The 18,534-nt window shown below is 41.0% G+C and overlaps 1 protein-coding gene across 1 annotated transcript in view; it reads right to left on the bottom strand.

Moving 5' to 3' along the window:
- Positions 1 to 242: 242 nt before the first annotated feature.
- The window catches only part of OXSR1 (oxidative stress responsive kinase 1), a gene marked incomplete at its 5' end in the record, with an annotated part of 52,362 nt that continues 34,070 nt past the window's right edge, over positions 243 to 18,534 (bottom strand). Inside the window, 11 exons of the mRNA XM_010168448.1 lie at positions 243 to 1,000; positions 1,930 to 1,994; positions 2,899 to 2,967; positions 3,393 to 3,445; positions 4,091 to 4,164; positions 6,751 to 6,906; positions 8,583 to 8,618; positions 12,581 to 12,703; positions 12,946 to 13,011; positions 15,246 to 15,294; positions 17,935 to 18,068. Of these exons, the coding sequence (XP_010166750.1) occupies positions 926 to 1,000; positions 1,930 to 1,994; positions 2,899 to 2,967; positions 3,393 to 3,445; positions 4,091 to 4,164; positions 6,751 to 6,906; positions 8,583 to 8,618; positions 12,581 to 12,703; positions 12,946 to 13,011; positions 15,246 to 15,294; positions 17,935 to 18,068 (900 nt within the window). The remainder of the gene's footprint in view (positions 1,001 to 1,929; positions 1,995 to 2,898; positions 2,968 to 3,392; positions 3,446 to 4,090; positions 4,165 to 6,750; positions 6,907 to 8,582; positions 8,619 to 12,580; positions 12,704 to 12,945; positions 13,012 to 15,245; positions 15,295 to 17,934; positions 18,069 to 18,534) is intronic.

The following is an 18,534-nucleotide window of genomic DNA, read 5'->3' on the forward strand; positions in this document are numbered from 1 at the left end:
CACAGATCTCCTCTCCCTCTGACCACAAATACTCTGTTGATCATCTGAAAGCCCAGTTTCCAGACAGCAATGCCTCATTGCTCTGCTTCAAGAACAGACTACATCTAAGACGCAGAATGAAAGACGTTTTGAGGAAGGACTGCTTAATGTAAATTAAAAGGTTCAGCCCTCATGCCACGCCTGGCACTCATGTGGAGAGAACCAAAATGGTGAAGAAAAAAAAAAAATAAGAAATAATTAAGGCAGTTTACAAAGGGAAGCTGACTTCTAACACCTCAAAGTCAAGGAACTTCTCAAAAACACAAGCACAAGGGAAGGTGGCTCTCCCTCCCGTGGGTTAAGACTTGGCTTGCTTTCTTGGGTGCAAGCATTCAAACCAGCAGTTTTAAAAAACACAGCCGAAGAGAAGCAGATTTCTCAGCACTCCAGGTGACCCAAATAACATGTACATTGGTGTTTCAGAGAAAAGGAGAAGCAGGAACAACAAAAAAAAAAAAGATCCTTTCAGTATTAAAACTTGTGCAAAAATAGCAAGTGAAAAAAAAAAAAAATGAAACCACATGTAAGCAAACATTTAGGCAAGATCATCAGAGCAGTGGAACCCCCTGCTTCGTACTCAGTAGTATTTTTCTTTAAAGTAAGGCAATAATAAAATGAACATGCAGGCAATGATGTGTTGGATCTGCACGTTTGAGATGACAGATACAAAAACATGAGAGTTGTTTACAAAAGGTGTAAACGCCATCGGTAATTTCAGGAAGGTTTGTGATCCTATTAAGGAAAAATGTTAAAGCTTCTAGGAAGGGGGCTGTAGTTCAATTCTTTGGCAGTAGTGGTTTGTTTTTGTTTTTGTTTAGGCTAACAGAAGCATTACGAATATGCACATGTGGGTTCTCGGTTGGAAAACATCTCCTGGGACCATTGTTTAGCTGATGCTGAGCTGTGCAAATCCTATAAGTTTGCCATCATCAGGAATATCTGAGCCTTCGACACCAGATGCCTGAAACACAAGGAACAAAGATCCAAATAGCAACACACGTGCTCTACCCCCCCGATACGTACCACGCTACGTATCACAAGGTACATCAGACACAGTCTGCAGAGGGAGCAGTCACAGGACAGCTTTGCACTGTATTCAGCAGCTAGAACTACCCAAAGTTAAAATTCAGCAGGTTTTTTGAGGTGGGTTTTTTTGCCTTTTTTTGAAGATAGGAAGGGCTGGGACTGAAGTTTTGCCAATGGCTGCTCTGACTCAGGCTACATGCACTAACTAGGGCAAAACAAGTGTTAACTCCTTATAGAAAGAGTTAAAAACAATGGCACTTACTGCTTCACTACCAATAAATAAACTGGTTCCACTTTTGCTTTGCCACTAAAACTACCTCTGAATTCCACCACCTCTGAAGGATTCATCTGCCATTCTTTCTCCTCTGCTACCCTATCTTCTCTTAGTTTTGGCTGGTTTTTTTGCCCCTCACTCTTCTCTCTCTTTTTTTTTTTCCTTCATTTCCCCATTTCCTCCTCACAGACAATGTATCTGGACCCTCCCCATTCTCCTCCTCCCAGAAAGGAGTCCATTTCTTAGCCCACTTGCCAGCCCTGAAGTATTTCTGCCTTTTCTGGGCAAGTGTACATTCCAAGCCCAGAAAATACCCTTTTGTAGCATTTTGATATGTTTATTAACCAGGATAAGGGAATTTGTTTCTATGAGCACATCATCTCACACTGATTTAACCGAGGTGCTGCTCAGAGGACACAAGCAGGGAGCCTGCATTGCCTACTGTTAGACAACCAGCAGGAAGCTTTGGGAAAGAGGGGAGGATTTAGAGTGCATGCATTAGATGCCTACAGTAGACATCACAGGCATTTCTATGCAATGCCTTCTCTTTGCAAGTGACAACTTTTCAATTAGGGAACAGGAATAAATACCAGTTTGAAAGTGACGGATCTGTTCGCTTGGGGCTCTTCCACAATTTTCTGCAAATTAGCTGCAACTGAAATCACACACACACACAAACACACAGAAAGAAAATGGGCAAATGTTAGGACAGGCTAGAGAAAAACATCCCAAACTCATTAGGCCTCTTTCTATTACTCAGCAAACTTAGAACTTCTAAAATGATTAAAAAGTTCAGGTCTCAGGTAGACTCAACCTGCTTAAATCTAAAGCTTTAAACTGTGAAAATGCTGTCATCAGTTAGGATGCTTCTTTTTCAGAGGTAGTATTTTTTTTTCCTGGATGTGGTGGGATTACTAGTAATAAACTGCCCAACTGCACCTGGAAATCCAGTTCATTTTGCACTAGCAGCCTTTCCACATGTTACAGCCTGTGGTTAAGAAACAGGTTTGCTAGCTGTATTCAAAATACACAGGCAGCACTGAGAGTTTAAGTCTCACCTGCTACACAGGACACATTTATTTAGCAAACTGTTGCTAGAGGCAGCTGGTCATCTACCTGTTCACACCCATACGACACATGCTGCTGCCCTAGTGCGTGTGCACTTCATCCTTCCTTCCCCAGCCCTACTTAAACCAAAAAAGCCTGGCTGATTCCAGTCCCAGACCTCTCTTGTGCAGGACTTGTGAGCAGTACAGGCTTGTGCAGCAATTTGGCAATGCATATACATCAGATGATAATGATTTATCTAATGCATGGATTAGCCTTCATTTTGCATTACAAGGAACATTTGCTTCATAATGTTTCCAACTTGATCATATTCTTCTGGACTGGGAGTTGCCTAAATGTACTGGCACAGAGCTGTCTGCAATTTTGTTGAGCTTATTGGGTAGAGAACTAAAGCCACAGAAAACTCACCTAGCACCCAACTCATCAGGTCATTTTAAACGTTAAAAAAAATGACTGAAATGGTTAGAGCAGGAAAAATAATACATAATTACCTATTACCAGATCTCTGCCATCAACAAGACCTGCTGAAATGAGTTCTTGAGACACACCATCAGCAGTATCTGTTGGGGAAAAACCCAAGAGTCAGTCACCACGTAACAGATATTGTCCAACGGATGAAGGCATCACACAGAAACCTAAAGGAGCTCGTACAAACCAAACACCGAGTGTTGTTTACACAAGAGGGATATGAGGGTGTACACCGGGTGCTGTCAGACAGCTCTGAGCTATGATGTCAAACTCTGAGATGAAATTCATTGAAGAGCTGCACTTTGCTCATATCCATGACAGTTTTCCAAGAGGAGTCTTCTCAACAGCAGTGCTCCAAGCACTGGTGATCAGCTCGACCGTAAGGCAAGCCCTTTAGGAAGGCACCGTGGACAGACTCTCATACAGGGTCTCCATACACACAACTGCACAACACTGAACACAGAAGTTCCCCATCATCAAAACCACCTTCACAGATTGGAATCTCCCACCAGCTCACCTCTCCCTGGGGTAAATTCAAATCGAATATCATTGAGCTCTTTTTTTGAATTCCTGTGGAAAGAAGAGAATTTTATATAGAAGAGACCATTTCATTGCACTGATTGATGCCCAAAAGAAAGTGCTGTCACTGAACAATCAGTCTGGCCAGTCCAACGCCTATCAACAACCAAGATGCCTACTGAGATGAGAGGCAGGTTTCTTAAATAAGAAACGTCAATATGTGTAATGACAGTAGAAAGCAGCTTACAATCCTTTTTCTGCCTATTTCTAGGGATATAGACCACAATCTATGCCTTGAATTGGATAAAAGCTCATCACTCTCAGAACTGGCTGAAGTCTGAAGTTGTGCCTGAATAGTAAGATGGTCCAGCACAAGGCCAGAAGCCCTGGATCCCTGATCTCTGTTAGGGAATCCAGCTAATTCCTCTTTCCCACCTCATTAGAGTTTAGGAATATTTATACAAATATCACAATCTTCCAGTCTTACAGCTCTTGCCAAACTGAAGAAGTGGATGAGATAAACTGCTTTTCTGGGTCCCAGTTTCAGAAGAGTGGATGAAATCCAAGCTGCCAAACAACATATATCCACCACCCTTCTCATTAAAAGGCAGATGGCAAGATGCACTACAGAAGTCCTCCAGTGCCCCTCTCTACAATGGCTCACTTTGACAGAACAGGTTAGTTTTGTGTCCTTACCTTAACCTTAGTACAAGGCTGATGGGGACTTTTGTATCTTCCTGTACTGGAGCTGCAGCAGGAGCAGGTGGGGCCTGCAATAGGATTACACTATTTTATAGCAGATCATCCCTTTCTCTGGTTTTCAAACTAGAGATAACCTTGATCAACTATAAATACAAATAAAAGTTGAACTCATTATTAGGATCATGACACTACAGTGAAAAAAGACAACAGACTAATGAAACAGGAGAACTTCATGCTTAAATAGTAACCCAGGAGGTTCTGCAATTGTTTTGAAAAGAGTAAAAACTACACAACTTTGAGAAAAGCCAAAGTGGCAGGAAACTTCAGAAGAAGTGCCAAATATAAAAAGACTGCTTGCTTTGCATCAAAACTTAAAGTTTTTGGGCATTCATGACAGCTTTAAGACCTCTTGTGTTTTAATCCCTGCCCCAAACATCTGATTTAAAAACCTGATACAATTGTGAAGAGCACGTCAGAAATAATGTAATTAGCAGATTAGCATATACTCTTTATTTTTTTGTAAAATCAAAGGCTTTACAGGCATCTAGCAGCGATTTTACAGCTGCCTATTTTCACTTCTAAATTACTTCAGAGTAATTATTGGAACATGTAATCAAAGCATTTCATATTGGTCAGCAGCAATCTAGGAAAGATCCAGGAGGTGTCCAACTTCACAGTACTTGTGATACTTCCAGTAAAGGGCTAATTGTTAATCAAGCTCCACCAAATAAACCCCAACAAACTGCACAAGTCATCTGTACTGCATGTGCTGAGGCAGGAATTGTAAAACTGTAGTAACAAGGCAGACACAATGCTAGGCTGATAATTTAAGCTTCAAAGTCTTGACCAAGTTTTTTCACGAGAGGAAAAAAAAAATAAGCCTTTGTTTAAGACTTGTATTTTACAGCATCTGTTGGTGCTCTTGTGCCAGCAATGGAGCTCGGGGCTTCTGATGACGATCTCATTTCTGTTGAAGCTGAAAACTTTACCAGGTCAGTGAAAACAAACAAAGGTTCACAGAGAAGCCCAGAGAGGTTTGCAAAACAGTAACCAACGAGCTACAAGAACCAGGAGAGCTATAAAGAAGAACACACTGCTAGAAAGAGCTGTAAGGAAGAACATATTGACAAAGAAGAGCTATAAAGAAGAACACGGTGACACAGAGAGCTATAAAGAACACCACAGTGACACAAAGGTATGAAGTTCACTTTAGGACAAGCTACCAACAAATAAACTTCTGAGCACCAGTGGCAGGGAGCAAGATACTCTGCTAGTGCAAATGAAAACACTTTCACCAAGACCAACACTGCTACTTCATTTTTTGCCAAAATGGGAGTCCTAGCCTTTGCTGCTGGTGTTTCAACTGCTGCATAAAATTAAGGGATTAAACACTGGCCCTTTTTCAAGAGATTTGAAGGGGTTTGATTTAAGTATTAAAGCTACTTTTAATGTAGCCAAGAATATGTCAGACCTCAACTCCACTATTTTTGTTTAATGACTAATGCACTGTCTTTAACAGTCTGGTAAACAGGAACATGAGCTGACTGCAGGGAAGTGATATACGTATCTTTCTATGTTCTTTTAAAATAAAAAGAATGAAACATTCCTAGGAAGGAGTAAGTCTAAGAGTTATTTTTCTGACCAACACCACCAAAAGGTGATAGTAGCTTGGCCCCCTTCAACAGTGACAGCCTCTCCCCACTAAATATGACCATTAGTGTGTTTTATAAAAGAAGTGCCATCACTCAAGAGCCTGCAAACTCTGCAGCAAACCACAAGACACATTCCAAGTGTCTCAGTAATGATTTGAGTTGGCCATTTTTCTCTTTTTAACACAAGTCAGAGATCCTTCCTGACTTTGCTATGCCTGCCTATCTGACCCATATCCTTCACTTTGGGGTGAGGTGGCTAAGAATTAAACACAAACTTGTCAAGCTTTCACATTCTCTGTGCCTCCCCCCACAGGTTCATTCTCCCTTCTGTCTCCTCTCTTTGAAATTGAAGTGTTTGAAAGCACCACAAGGTTCAGAGCTTCCCAAAGATGGAGTTTCTCCACAATTTTTGATGGCTACAAAATTTTAGCTAGGCCTGTCTCTCTTCTGAAGGCTGAAGAACTTGCATGTTCTAGTTTCTTCCTCTCACTTTTTTCTCCACTCTTATCCCATAGATGCCAGTGATGTTGGGAGACACAATCAGAACCTGTTTGTTCTGAACCTTAAACACCAAGAACAAGCAGCTGCCACTTACACAAGACTCTCCTTTTTTCTTAACCTTTAACCTTGTCTCAAGTCAGACTGCACTCCCTAAACAGCATAAAAAGTCACTGCTCACTCACAGAATAAGAACAAAAAACTGCTGAGCCTACATTGACTGTACTCCTTTTGCAAGCCACTAGTATTTTACAGCATCTGTTGGTGCTCTTGTGCCAGCAATGGAGCTCGGGGCTTCTGATGACGATCTCATTTCTGTTGAAGCTGAGAACTTTACCAGGTCAGTGAAAACAAACAAGGGTTCACAGAGAAGCCTAGAGCTGTCACTTCTGTGTAAGCAGTAGCACTAACACAACTCTGGACAAGCAACTTTCATGGCTTTGGATCAGAACAGAACAGCAAAGCTCAAAGCTGAAAGCTGGTACAAAGGGTTTCTGGTCTTACCTGGGCTGCTGCTGGGGCTGCTGGAGGAGCCTGACTAGGTGGAGGTACAGCAGTTGGAGGTTGTGCAGGTACTTGTCCTGCAGCCTGAGGTAGTTGAGTAGGTGCCTGTGCTGGAGCATTGAGTGAAGGACCTGGAGGCTCAGCTGATGGGAATAGCTGCAAGCAAAAAGGTGTTTAATGAGAAAAGGAACTCAAGAGTTCGGATTCAGGCACCAGCTTTCCAACACGTGCTTGTTTGCCACATAAATCACTTTTAGAAGTTCAATGCCAAGGGCATTCCCAGGCCAGTAGGACACTTAACACTGATCCCAAGTTGGTGTTCAAGGGGTTTAATGTTTCCTCATGTCCAGGGGGCCCCTTCTGCCCTGACATTTGCAAATTTCACTCACCAGTAAATAAGAATAAGAAACCAAGATAGCAGAATGACTGTGGATCTTGGACAAAAACTACACCCTGCAGCTAGCAAGGCTGGATGCACACAGATCATATCCTACCTTGGAGGAGAGCACCCTATCCTTTAGTTCCTCCCCCCCCCTTCTCAGAATCTGAGTGCTACTTACATTTCCAAGTAGCCATGCAGTCAGAGCAGAGCAACTCTGCTTTGACTTTTAGTTCCTTTCAGAGAACACAGCCTAGCAAAGCATTAAGATAACTATGGACAATTTATCCATTGGTAAAACAAACGTCAGTCAGAGCAATCTGGATATTCAACTGAAAAGTGAATTCAGAGCTTACGTTCTCCAAAACACACAAGATGATTGTTGAGGATTGGATTTACTAAAGTTAGTGCAAAAAAAAAAATCATATGCAATTAATTTGGGGGTGGGGGAAAGGAACTAAATGAAAGATTAACCCTTTTTACCTCTCGTGTTATTCAGAACAGAGAAACTGATTTTGGCATGGTAGTCACAGAACTATAAGCTTGATGGCACTTCAGTGTGCCCTCCAACTTACTCTACTAAGTTGTAGGAAATATAAATCACCTTGAATATTGAAAACCTGGGCAGCAGACCTCCAAACCACAATATATATTAAGGGATGCATGACAATGGGGAAACTCATCCCTAAAGGATTCTAGTTTTCAGCTTTTTCTTTGAATCTAGAGTTTATGGCAAATTACAGTGCCAGAACTGTGGTCTTTCTTAAGATCTCCCTTTATAATCAATCCTTGGAAACAGATGAAGGAAGAACAGGACAGCCTAACCCAAGACTAATTTCTAGGAGACAGCTCTGTTTATCTTTCCACACAAGTAGGGAAAAGAAAGACACAGCACAGTCTCTAGAAGATAAGCAGTCTCTATCACTGAAAGAGAAGATAAACTAATATTCCTAATGTAAGAAACACAGGACAGAACTTCAGGCAGATTATAAATTGCAATTGAAGTTTTGTTTTCTATCAAACACTACTACAGATTATTTCATATTTCTGAGCATAGCTTGCAAACGAGTGATTCGGACTACGCAAAACAGAGATTTTAAAGTTGGGGTTTTTTTCTTTTTTTTTTTTTTTTTAAAAAAGGAGGAAATAGGAAAAATAGGAACAGCATTGTTTACCTTCGATTATTCTTGTGACCAATTCATTATCTTACAACATACAGACTTTTGCCATAGCAAGTAAAGTTGAAAAGATACACCAAACTTACCTCAGAAAGACCTCTTGGCATTACACAGCCAATGATTCCTTTCACAGGGAGATTTTCAAGCAGAACTCAACTAGATGCTAGCTACTACTTCACACAATATTGTTTTCAAGGGCTAATAAAAACATGTTCCTTGAACCAGCAGCAATAACTAGGAGTTATTTCAGGAAGTCATTTGCAATTATAACTTACCTCGGAATTCTGTACAGGTTCTTTCACTCTGGGAGACTGAAAAACAGAGAAAAATCTGTCAGTGCCTAGACAAAAGTGAATCTTACTGACTAGAAGGACTTGTCAGAACCATACTGAACATATGAAATCTATATAATTGCTTTCAAGTTACATATGTGTATTAAGATACACAATGAAAGGGACACCACACAATTTGTTGGCAACCTAATCATATCATACCACCCAGAACATACAATGGTGTTTCAGAACTTGCAGTTGATATTGACACAGTGGCATACAATACCCTAAGCTGCAATCATTGTTAACTATTAGCAAAACCCAGTACTCCTACAGATCACTCAGACTGGACCAAATTACTTGTGCACCAAGATGACAAAATCAATTTAAGCTACTCAGGTTTGGCAGAAAAAGTTAAACCACACAAATGCTTACAAAATTCTGCTAAGAAACTAATCCCCTTTGTATACTTAGGGAACTAGTTTGCAAACCAACTTATTTAAACCACACAAAACCTTGGAAAAAATAAAAAAAAAATAAAAATCAGCCTTACATGTGCTGCTTTCTAGAAAGAAATCTCTCACTTGCTCTCCTTGCCCTTAGACTCTGCGTTACACTATGCTCTCCATAGGAGGAAGCAGAGAAGTGACAGCTGTACACAAGTTCAGCAGCAACACAAAGAGATCCGTGGAACAGAGGGGAAAGTGCAGACAAAGCAATGTGACCAATCTTTGCTTATCAGTAAAATAAAGGTGACATGCATTAGCTATTTCATATGAGCAGGAAGGAATTGCCAAGTACTCCTGGAAAGCCCTGCAATTAAGGGAGCCTGCAGCTTTGACTTCTAACAGGTTCAGCTACCATGTGGAGACAGACAGGTGGGATGGCTTGGTCCATGCTGGGATTAATAAAATAGATGTTCCTTCTCCACAAAATGGTTTAAAAGACAAGTTGCAATTAGGACAGCGTTAGATAGAAGAATGTAAGTCACATCATGACACTATCTTGAGCCAGTTTATGCACTAACCAATGCCACTAACTTAACCAATGCAGATCAGATAAATTTGTAATATATGACTCATAGACTTCTCATGAGAGAAGGTTAAAAATTATTATCAGAACAGCAAGTTGCAAAGAGCCCTCTGGACAGGAGGAGAAGGAACAGTTCCTTCATGGTGACTATGTGTAGACAGTGTCAGAAAAAAAGTCACTCAGCTGGAAAGGTAAAGCCTGAAATCCGTCTCAGGATGTTGAGCTCTCACTTGACAGTTACCAGGCAAGATGGAAAAATGTGGCATTGCTCCCAGAGATAAACAGCCATGCTCCACATCTGCAGGCCATGGCTGCAGCGCTGTTCTTTCAGACACAAAGCTCATATCCAAGAGTACCCAGATGCCTCAAGGAATAACTCAAAAGGAGCTTGTCTGAAAGATCTTAGTGTGCTAGACACTGTACAGACAAGGATGGAAACACTGGCCCTGCCCCAGAGCTAACAACTAACCCAGATAAATGGCAAACAGCAGTAAATGAAAAAAACATGGAGAGAAAGGAAATAGGACAAACATTAATAGACATTTACCTAATTAAGGCACAAATAAGATGACTCCAGGGATGTGCTGAAATATATTAGTTCTAACTTACTTTTGCTTGTGTAACCAGAGATGATGTGAGTAATCAGTGAAACGTGACCACACCGCGTGCCACTGCACAGATTTACTGAGTAACGGAAGGTGAATGATTTAAGAGCCAACATAGCACAGTTGCTCTAATTGGAATTCAGGGTTTTAAATACAGAGAGCAAAGTTGTTCACTATATGTCTTTATATCCAAAAGGTAACATTAAGCCAACATATCAGCTTATTAAATTAATTGGGCAGATAATTCTGGTTGTTTGTACTAAATATTTGCCTGCTTTCGGGTGCAGTCCTAGCAAGAGACTTGTAAAATAACACACCTATACATATTAAATTCATCCTATTTTTTCTGTGAAGTGCAGACGAGCAAAAAATTACAAACACTTTCCATTTATGCAGAAGCTTTTATGGAGGATACTGAAGTATTTTAGCAAATTAAGTCAATCTGCAAGCCATTCTCTTTAAGGCTGACAGCAAGAAAATGCAGGTACAGCCGGAATCAGAGAATAGTTTGGGTTGGAAAGGATTTTTGAAGATCCATCTCGTCCAACCCCTCTGCCATGGGCAGGAATAAAAGGTGACACCTAGTTAATGTAAGTTATTCTATCTTACAACTTAGTTAAAATTGCAGAAGGATCACAGGCAGGTGGAACTTATGGCCAAAACTCAGGATAAACACTAGTCCTCAACAACACTGTATTTGTGGCAAACACTAGCAGTTTAAATACAAGCCTTAGAGAGTCCTTGAAAAGGGATCAAATGCCAGAGGTGCACAGGTGTTCCTATCCGTTCACCTTCAGGCTGAAGAAAGTCCTCTGCACAGCTTTTGAGTTAAAGACACCCAGGGCAGGATTCAAGTACCTAGGTGGACATGTAGTGAGGTCTAAGCTGCTGTGGTGCCCTCCCTGAGGGCAATCAGAACAGAAAGCAGTACAGGGAAATTTGCCAAAGCTCCAAGAAAAAAAAAAAAGGTTTGAAAAGAACCTTGTAAACATGGTGTGTCAATCTGCTTTTTTCTGCATGAGAGGAATGAAACAAGCAAGTACTGTTCAAAACACAGCAAAGCAAACAGTGTTAAGTCATAGCACCCTGAGCTTAGAGACAAGATAGAACAAGTTCTAAACAATCTCTGAAATAGTCAGGGTCTTTTACGATATTGTGTCCTACAATTTGATTATATTTTAACCTACAAAAGGAATTTAGAAGATTTCAGCTCAAAAAGCATCAAAAATTTCAGTAGTAGCCACCTGGTACCATGAGATTCTCCTTAAGGATCTGGAGTTGGATATAGTAAGCTCTTTAAAAAAAATCACAATAGATGTTGGCACAAACTATGGAATTACAATACCAAGAATGGCTTTTAAAAACCCAAACATGTTAAAGGGTGCTAAAAAGAAGCAAAATCTTGCATTTAATACTTAAGTGTCTATACAGAAGACCAGTAGAGGGAAGACCATGAAAGATAAATGAGAAAAGTTAAAGTTGTAAAGGGATAAATGCTTCAAACCAATACTGCTTTTCTTCCCTTTCATACTGAAAAGCTTCCTCTAAAAACCCTTCACTGTCTCACTAATTCAATTACAGAACGATTAAAGCACATAGTCCTCTTCAAGCCACCTGCTGTAGTGAAAAGGGAACAGGCAAGCAACTACAGTCAAAATCCACACTCCTCACTGCTGGGAGGAACACAATTTGGAAATTTATTGTCATCTTTTAGTTGATTATTATGTGTTACTCCTCTATGTTTCTGAGGTTAGTCTGGATTTGGATTTTTTTTGTGTATGTGTTGGGAGAGGGGGATGTGGTGTTTTGTGGTGGATTTTCAAGTGCTAGACCAGTCACTCCTTGTGACTTCAGGGATGCTGTAACATTTTCTACTAGGACTAATCGATCTCAGTGCAACTGAGGGGACAGAACCAGGCCTTGTGTGTTTCAGGTATCAGCCATAAAAACAGGCCCTATTGATTTCAGCTCCATCCTGGAGAAGGCAGGAGGATAAAACCTCTGCTGACACTTCCAGAAGAAAGCATCTCAAACAGTCAGCACCCTTGAAAACAAAGAGAATATCCTAGCTCAAGTGAATTAGTATGCTGAGCTGGGAGCAGACCGTCTGAATTCGTATTCCCAATTATACTCAACATCCCTGAACGAGACCAGCTGTGCCCCAGAATGATGACAGAAAAGAGATCGATACAATTTCTTCAACCTTCAATCTGCTTCCTCTGGTTCAGCTACAAACTCAAGGGGAGGGATCAGAACTGTGTATCACACTGAAAACAAGGCCACGTGCTTCCCAGGGATATTTAGATGTACCACAGTTAGAAAACAAATCAGAAACAGTACAGCTAGCTGAGTTTGAGGACCTACCCTGAGCTGTGAAATTGCTGCTCTGCCTTCCTCACTTTCTTCATCTAGTTCATCATCACTCCATTCCCAGCCACCATCTTCAGTCTTGTGAAGACGTCCGCTGGAACCTGGGACTCTCCGGACCTGTTCGGCACAAAGACAGAGCACTGATATGTCAAACACACAGTTCCTACAGTTGGTCTCTTTTTTTTTGGGAGAAATATCATAAAAGCATCTTCAGGTTGCATCCCCTGCCAGGGTGCTTCTATTGAAATGTCTAGCTCTGTATCTAGAAAATGCCATACTACAGTAATTATCATTAAAAATGTGAACACAAGCATAAAAAAACTGTTATAAGTAATAGCAAGAGCCCAGGTTTTCAGTACCTTTTTAGATCTTTCAGTGATTGTTGGAGCTCTCTGCAACATCTTCTCTTGTAAAAATTCTTTATTCTGCAAAGGAAAAAAATACCAAACATTTGCATTGTTGAAAATGCCCTTTGATTCCTTCAGTCACTCTAATAAAGAAATTGTTAAGGTATTTCTAGCAGAAAGTGTTTTACATGTTTCATCCCCATTCCCCCAAAGACATTAACCACCTTCTTCCTCTGCACCACAGCATACTATGTTTCATTCTAAATACCTTTTCAGTTCATGGTGGCACTTTCCCTATGCAAAGTGACATGGAATTAACAATCAAGGAGCTGTGTACTATTCCATCTGATTTACTGAGGAACGTACTTATTACACTGCAGCATCTGATACCCTGCTGAGACATTTGGCATTCTTCCACTCGCAGATACTACACCACCTGGATCCAGACTCTTTGCTTTATCTTACCCCTAATTTTATGCCTGCCCAACTGTCAAAGGCAAACCTCAGATGTCAGGCAGGCTGGGATGCAGGAACCTCTATATGCTGGAGTAATGAGACACAGGAACTGGGGAACAGGAGTTAAGGATGGCTGAAAAAATGTACAGCATGTGACATTTAGAGAGGAAGTAAATGTGGTGATCACAACACACTGAATATTTGGAAACTGCTATGATGCTTCACTGTAATAAATACTCCGGACTGGCTAACATGTGGACTCCTGAGCATACAATTTTCCAACCACTTGACAGTCAAACTACTGGCTGCCTAGGAAGCAGGCTGGGCAAGCACCCTGGCATTAGCACTGGGATCTGGCTGGGTATTTCACACCACACAAGTGAGGCTGGATAGCCTTGCTTTCTCTGCCCCCATCAAGTGCTCCCAGAACTCCCCCGCGATGATTTCTTGCACATAGGATGGAGAACCTCAAGACACACACTGTCACTTCCTGATAAGTGGCTCTCAGCAATATCAAAACACACTTTTACTAACACAGATTGTATTTAAATATAAAAAGTTGGACTCTTCTGTCCTCAAGTTACAGCTGTCAGTTTGGCAGTGGCTGATGTATGAAAGTAATTTCACACTGAGCGTTAACTGGCACACATTTCCACTGTGGGTGTCAGTTTAAGTATTGCCTCATTTACAATAATGTTAATTTTCTATCACCACATATGCTAATATGTTACTCTGCAGCAGCTTAATGAAAGCATGAAGGAGATTTTACACACAATGAAGTACAACATGAAGCAGAACTTGCATAACCAAACGGAGAAAGGTCAGCAATGTGTAAACCATCTTGTCACTTTGGACACCAAGAGTGCATCCAGTGTAGAGATGTAGACTATGCAGTTGCCTCAAATCCCATCATGGACAATTAAAAGCTAGTTAATACTGTCAAGAGCCCAGGCACCAATTAAACATGTCCTAAAGCAAACTTCTATATTTCATAAACTGGATCACTCTCTAGACTTCCTGGGTTGCACTTGATTTCTGACAGCTTTCATAGGACACCCAGCTCTCGTACAGATAACTAGGTGTGGCCCCTTCCATTTAAGCATCTTAATCTGGGAACTGAAACCTACTTGGTGATGCTGCTGTGCTATCTATCAGTTATCTTTTTGTCATTTTAATCTGTGTTCTGCTATAAAACCTATGTATTCTGATCACAAACATGCCACAGAAAAAATAAGCAAACAGAAAACATTTCCTCACTCCTATGGAAATATAAATTCTCCCTTGTATTATTTCTGTCTCCCTCAGTAAGACCTTGCACGTTGCTTATGCACTAATCTCCAGGCAGTAATTACAGGAATGCTCACTGGCAGTTCACGTCAAGGCTAGAAATGGGAATTTCCTACTATTTTGTATCACAAGATCTTCATTTCCCATAAGGCAACACAGGGTAAAATACTTTCAGGTAGCCTTCTGCACAGTGGGCCTCATTCACTGCTTTGCATACAGACTGATTATAGAGTTCACTAAAATATAAGTTACATTTATGGCCACAGAGACCTTTATGGTTGGACAGGCAGCCAGAATGGCACCATTACAAGCGAAGAAAAAACCCTAAAAGCCACCAAAAGACATTTAAATGCTCAAGAATTTCTAGGTAATTTCTCTTAACAGCAGCATACACAAAGAGGCACAGAAGAAGGGTTTGATTCTGGTCACTCACAATGACCCATTCAACTCACTCAGCTATGCTGGCCCTAAGTGAAACAGCCCACACTCATGCCAATAAAGCTGTCACCATACCTATCATACTTCTGACAAGTTCTCTCCACAGATCAGTTTAGGAAGTGTTTTCTTACCTTTGCTTTTGTGAAAAATTTGTGTCTTAAGAGTTCTGCTGCTGTCGGCCTGTCAATAAAAACAGATGTAGAAAATACAATTATAAATGTTCCCTTTCAACGCAACGGTCTCCCAGGCTGCTGCAGCTTGTTGTAACGTGGCACTTCATCGGCTTCCCCTGCACAATTCCCCTAAAAATCAATGTATTCCAAGTAAATTTTACACCAGCAGTCTTTTAAAAACTCAGTCCATTCTGATCAAAGCCTATTCTGTTCAAAAGCAGTGAACTTAAGGGCTGGGAGGAGAAGTTGCTCCCATTTTGACGCTAAACTTGAGTCTTTTAAGGCCAGGCTGGATGAGGCTTTGAGCAACCTGGTCTAGTGGAAGGTGTCCCTGCTGATGGCAGGGGGGTTGGAACTGGATGATCTTTAAGTTCCCTTCCAATCCTAACCATTCTATGACCACAGAAACAATTTGCTCAAAATTGAAATGAAGGATCATCACCTACAGCAGGAGTGCAGTACTCACTGTGTGCAAGTAACAGTTATTTCAGATATACTTGATTGTATGTGTGCAGTTAGTTCTATTAAACAGATGGGATGATCAACCTTTGTCTAATAGAAAAGTAACAAGTACAAACTATTTTTCCCTTTAAGTTAGACTTTAGGATAAATACTGGAAAATAAAAGACACCCCTTGGCCAGTTTAGAAGTCTAAAGACTCAGGCCTACGTGAGAAAGTACCAGCTTACAGCATTTCCCACACTTCAAACCGTGCTTAAATAGTAACAGAGTTTAATCAGTGACTTGCAAAGGCCATTCAGCACAGGGTTTCTTTCACCTCAGACTACCCTAACAAAAAATCATCCACCTTACAGCAAGGGAGTCCCCAAAATAATCAAAAAGCAATTGCACTAAATTCTCTTCTTTAAGAACCCAGAGAATATGCATAAGCATATCTAATTCTGTGAGTTGCTCTTTATGATAAGGCCAACCTCCTGCTCCCACAGTCAGGATGCTGGCAGTGGCTGTTAGTGGTGTTTGAGAAGGGCTGTGCCACCATTCAAAGTGATGATGTTTAATTCTGATCAGCACACATGCTAACCTGCAGAGATAGGATATGCTTTAGAAAGGAGAAAAAAAAAATCACGCTGGGAAAAAAAAAACAAACCCCTGCTATCAGCATTTATCAAGCACTCCACTGGATTCATTAAGCGTTTCAAGTGCAAAGCTTGTTAGGAGAGAGAGATTCCATCTCATGATGCATGGGAAGCCTTTGTTCCTGGATCTGTCACAAGAGGGAACTGAAAAATGTCTTCATTATTAGTGTTTTATGAAAGGACTTTTTCCTTTTCAGAATTTGTTTGCTTAGTGAGGAAAAAAAGAAAACGAAGAGGTACAAAAACTGATCTGTGGGAATGCTTCTTTCTTTACCTTTGCATTTTAAGGAAAAATATTTTCAGTAGAGGATGAACACTCCTTTAAACAGATTCACAGACTGGCAAGTGCTATGAGTGTCCTCCACAGAAACATGCCTGAGCTACCCCAGGTATAGCAGCCTTCCAATACCTGAAGGGGGCCTACAAGAAAGCTGGGGAAGGACTTTTCATAAGGGCAGTTAATGACAAAACAAGGGGAAATGGGTTTAAACTGAAAGAGGGGAGGTTTAGATGAGATATTGGGAAGAAGTTCTTCACTGTGAGGGTGGTCGGACACGGGAACAGGTTGCCCAAGGAAGTTGTGGCTGCTCCTCCCTGGAAGTGTTGAAGGCCAGGCTGGATGAGGCTTTGAGCAACCTGGTCTAGTGGAAGGTGTCCCTGCTGCTGGCAGGGGGGTTGGAACTGGATGAGCTTTAAGGTCCCTTCCAACTCAAACCATTCTATCATTCTATGTGACAGGTTGTGGGTTTTAAACAGTGCTGTAGACAGCCAGACCCTCGTGCAGCTTTGAACAATGCCATAACGTAATGATACAATGCTATCCTGGGAACCACAACATATGCACCTCTCCCTTGGTAGTGGTGTATTTCTAATGGCATTATTCCTAAACTACTAAAATTATAGTATTTCTAACCTCACTGAGTAGCCAAGCTACTGTTATAGGGAAGACTCAGAATGTCATCAGGTCACGTAAGCAATCTGTATTGATGAAAACATGTTGGTAAAATTTGCCAGTGTTTTTCCTGATTTTCATCCCCAAAACAAATACTCCTTATAATTAAGCAAGTCAAAACTACACTGAAAGCCTTCTTTGCACTGTCAAATTTTAAAAAGTAATTTATGAAGCTTCACAAGTAAACACGGATTGCCCAACGTGTAATTTCCAATTTATAAACACAGAGCAATTTTGACTGGGAACAAAACATGACCTACAGTCACCTGCTGGAGGTGGCAAGGGGGAGAACGGCACCACACACACATGCAGTGGACTGGGATGGCCTCTCATTAACCCAAATGAAGATGTGTGCCCTGGCCAGGCACAATGCCAGACATTTATCCTTAAAAATAAGGACAGCCAAGAGAATTTGCTACCACACAGCAAGAACTGCGTGTTCACTGCGACTGAAAGGCTGGAGGGGCAGAGAGCGTACTGGTTTTAAAAAAATATGGAATACAATGAGTTTTATGGGCTTGTTTAAATTTTGGGAGGTTTATTTGGTTTTTTGTTTTGTTTTTTCCTTTTTATTTATTTTGGTGTTACCAGTTCTTACCTTTTTTCAGGGTCTTTTTGTAGGCACGATGAAATCATCTTCCTAAATGATTTCCCATACTTCTTCAGCATCTCCTTATCTTGCACACCAGTTTCCAAAGAGGGAGGATCATTTTGTAGTGTCAGCATTAAAACCTGAAAGAATTATGTCTATTGGCAATGAGATTTTTCTTTGCCTTTGTCAAAGACAGATCTTGGGAACACTGTATTTTAGACAAACATTTTCATCATGCATCTGAGTCAACAAGGACTGTTGCATTACAACAGCTCTCTGAGGGCAGCCTGAACAATTTAGATTGTCTCCTCACACTCACCAGACAGCAAAAACTCACCCACCTTCTCCTCAAGGCAATTACAGGGTCTCTCCTCTCCCCTCTGCTTCCCACATTCACTAACTATATAAAAACAATTATTTTCAAAACCTTCCTGCCTCTGCAAATTCTGACTGTTAGCTGAGAGGTTCAAGACTCACACAACAGGATCTAGAGACAAGTTACCTCCACCTCCTTTCCTTGGGAAAGCCAGTCTAATTCATATCCAGCAACATATGCTACTGTTTTCCATCACATCTCCTGGCCCACTGTGCAGTCTGTGGGCCAAA

The sequence above is a fragment of the Antrostomus carolinensis genome, unplaced genomic scaffold (assembly GCF_000700745.2).
Source record: "Antrostomus carolinensis isolate BGI_N321 unplaced genomic scaffold, ASM70074v2 scaffold7285, whole genome shotgun sequence".
In the NCBI taxonomy this organism is placed as follows: Eukaryota; Metazoa; Chordata; class Aves; order Caprimulgiformes; family Caprimulgidae; genus Antrostomus; species Antrostomus carolinensis.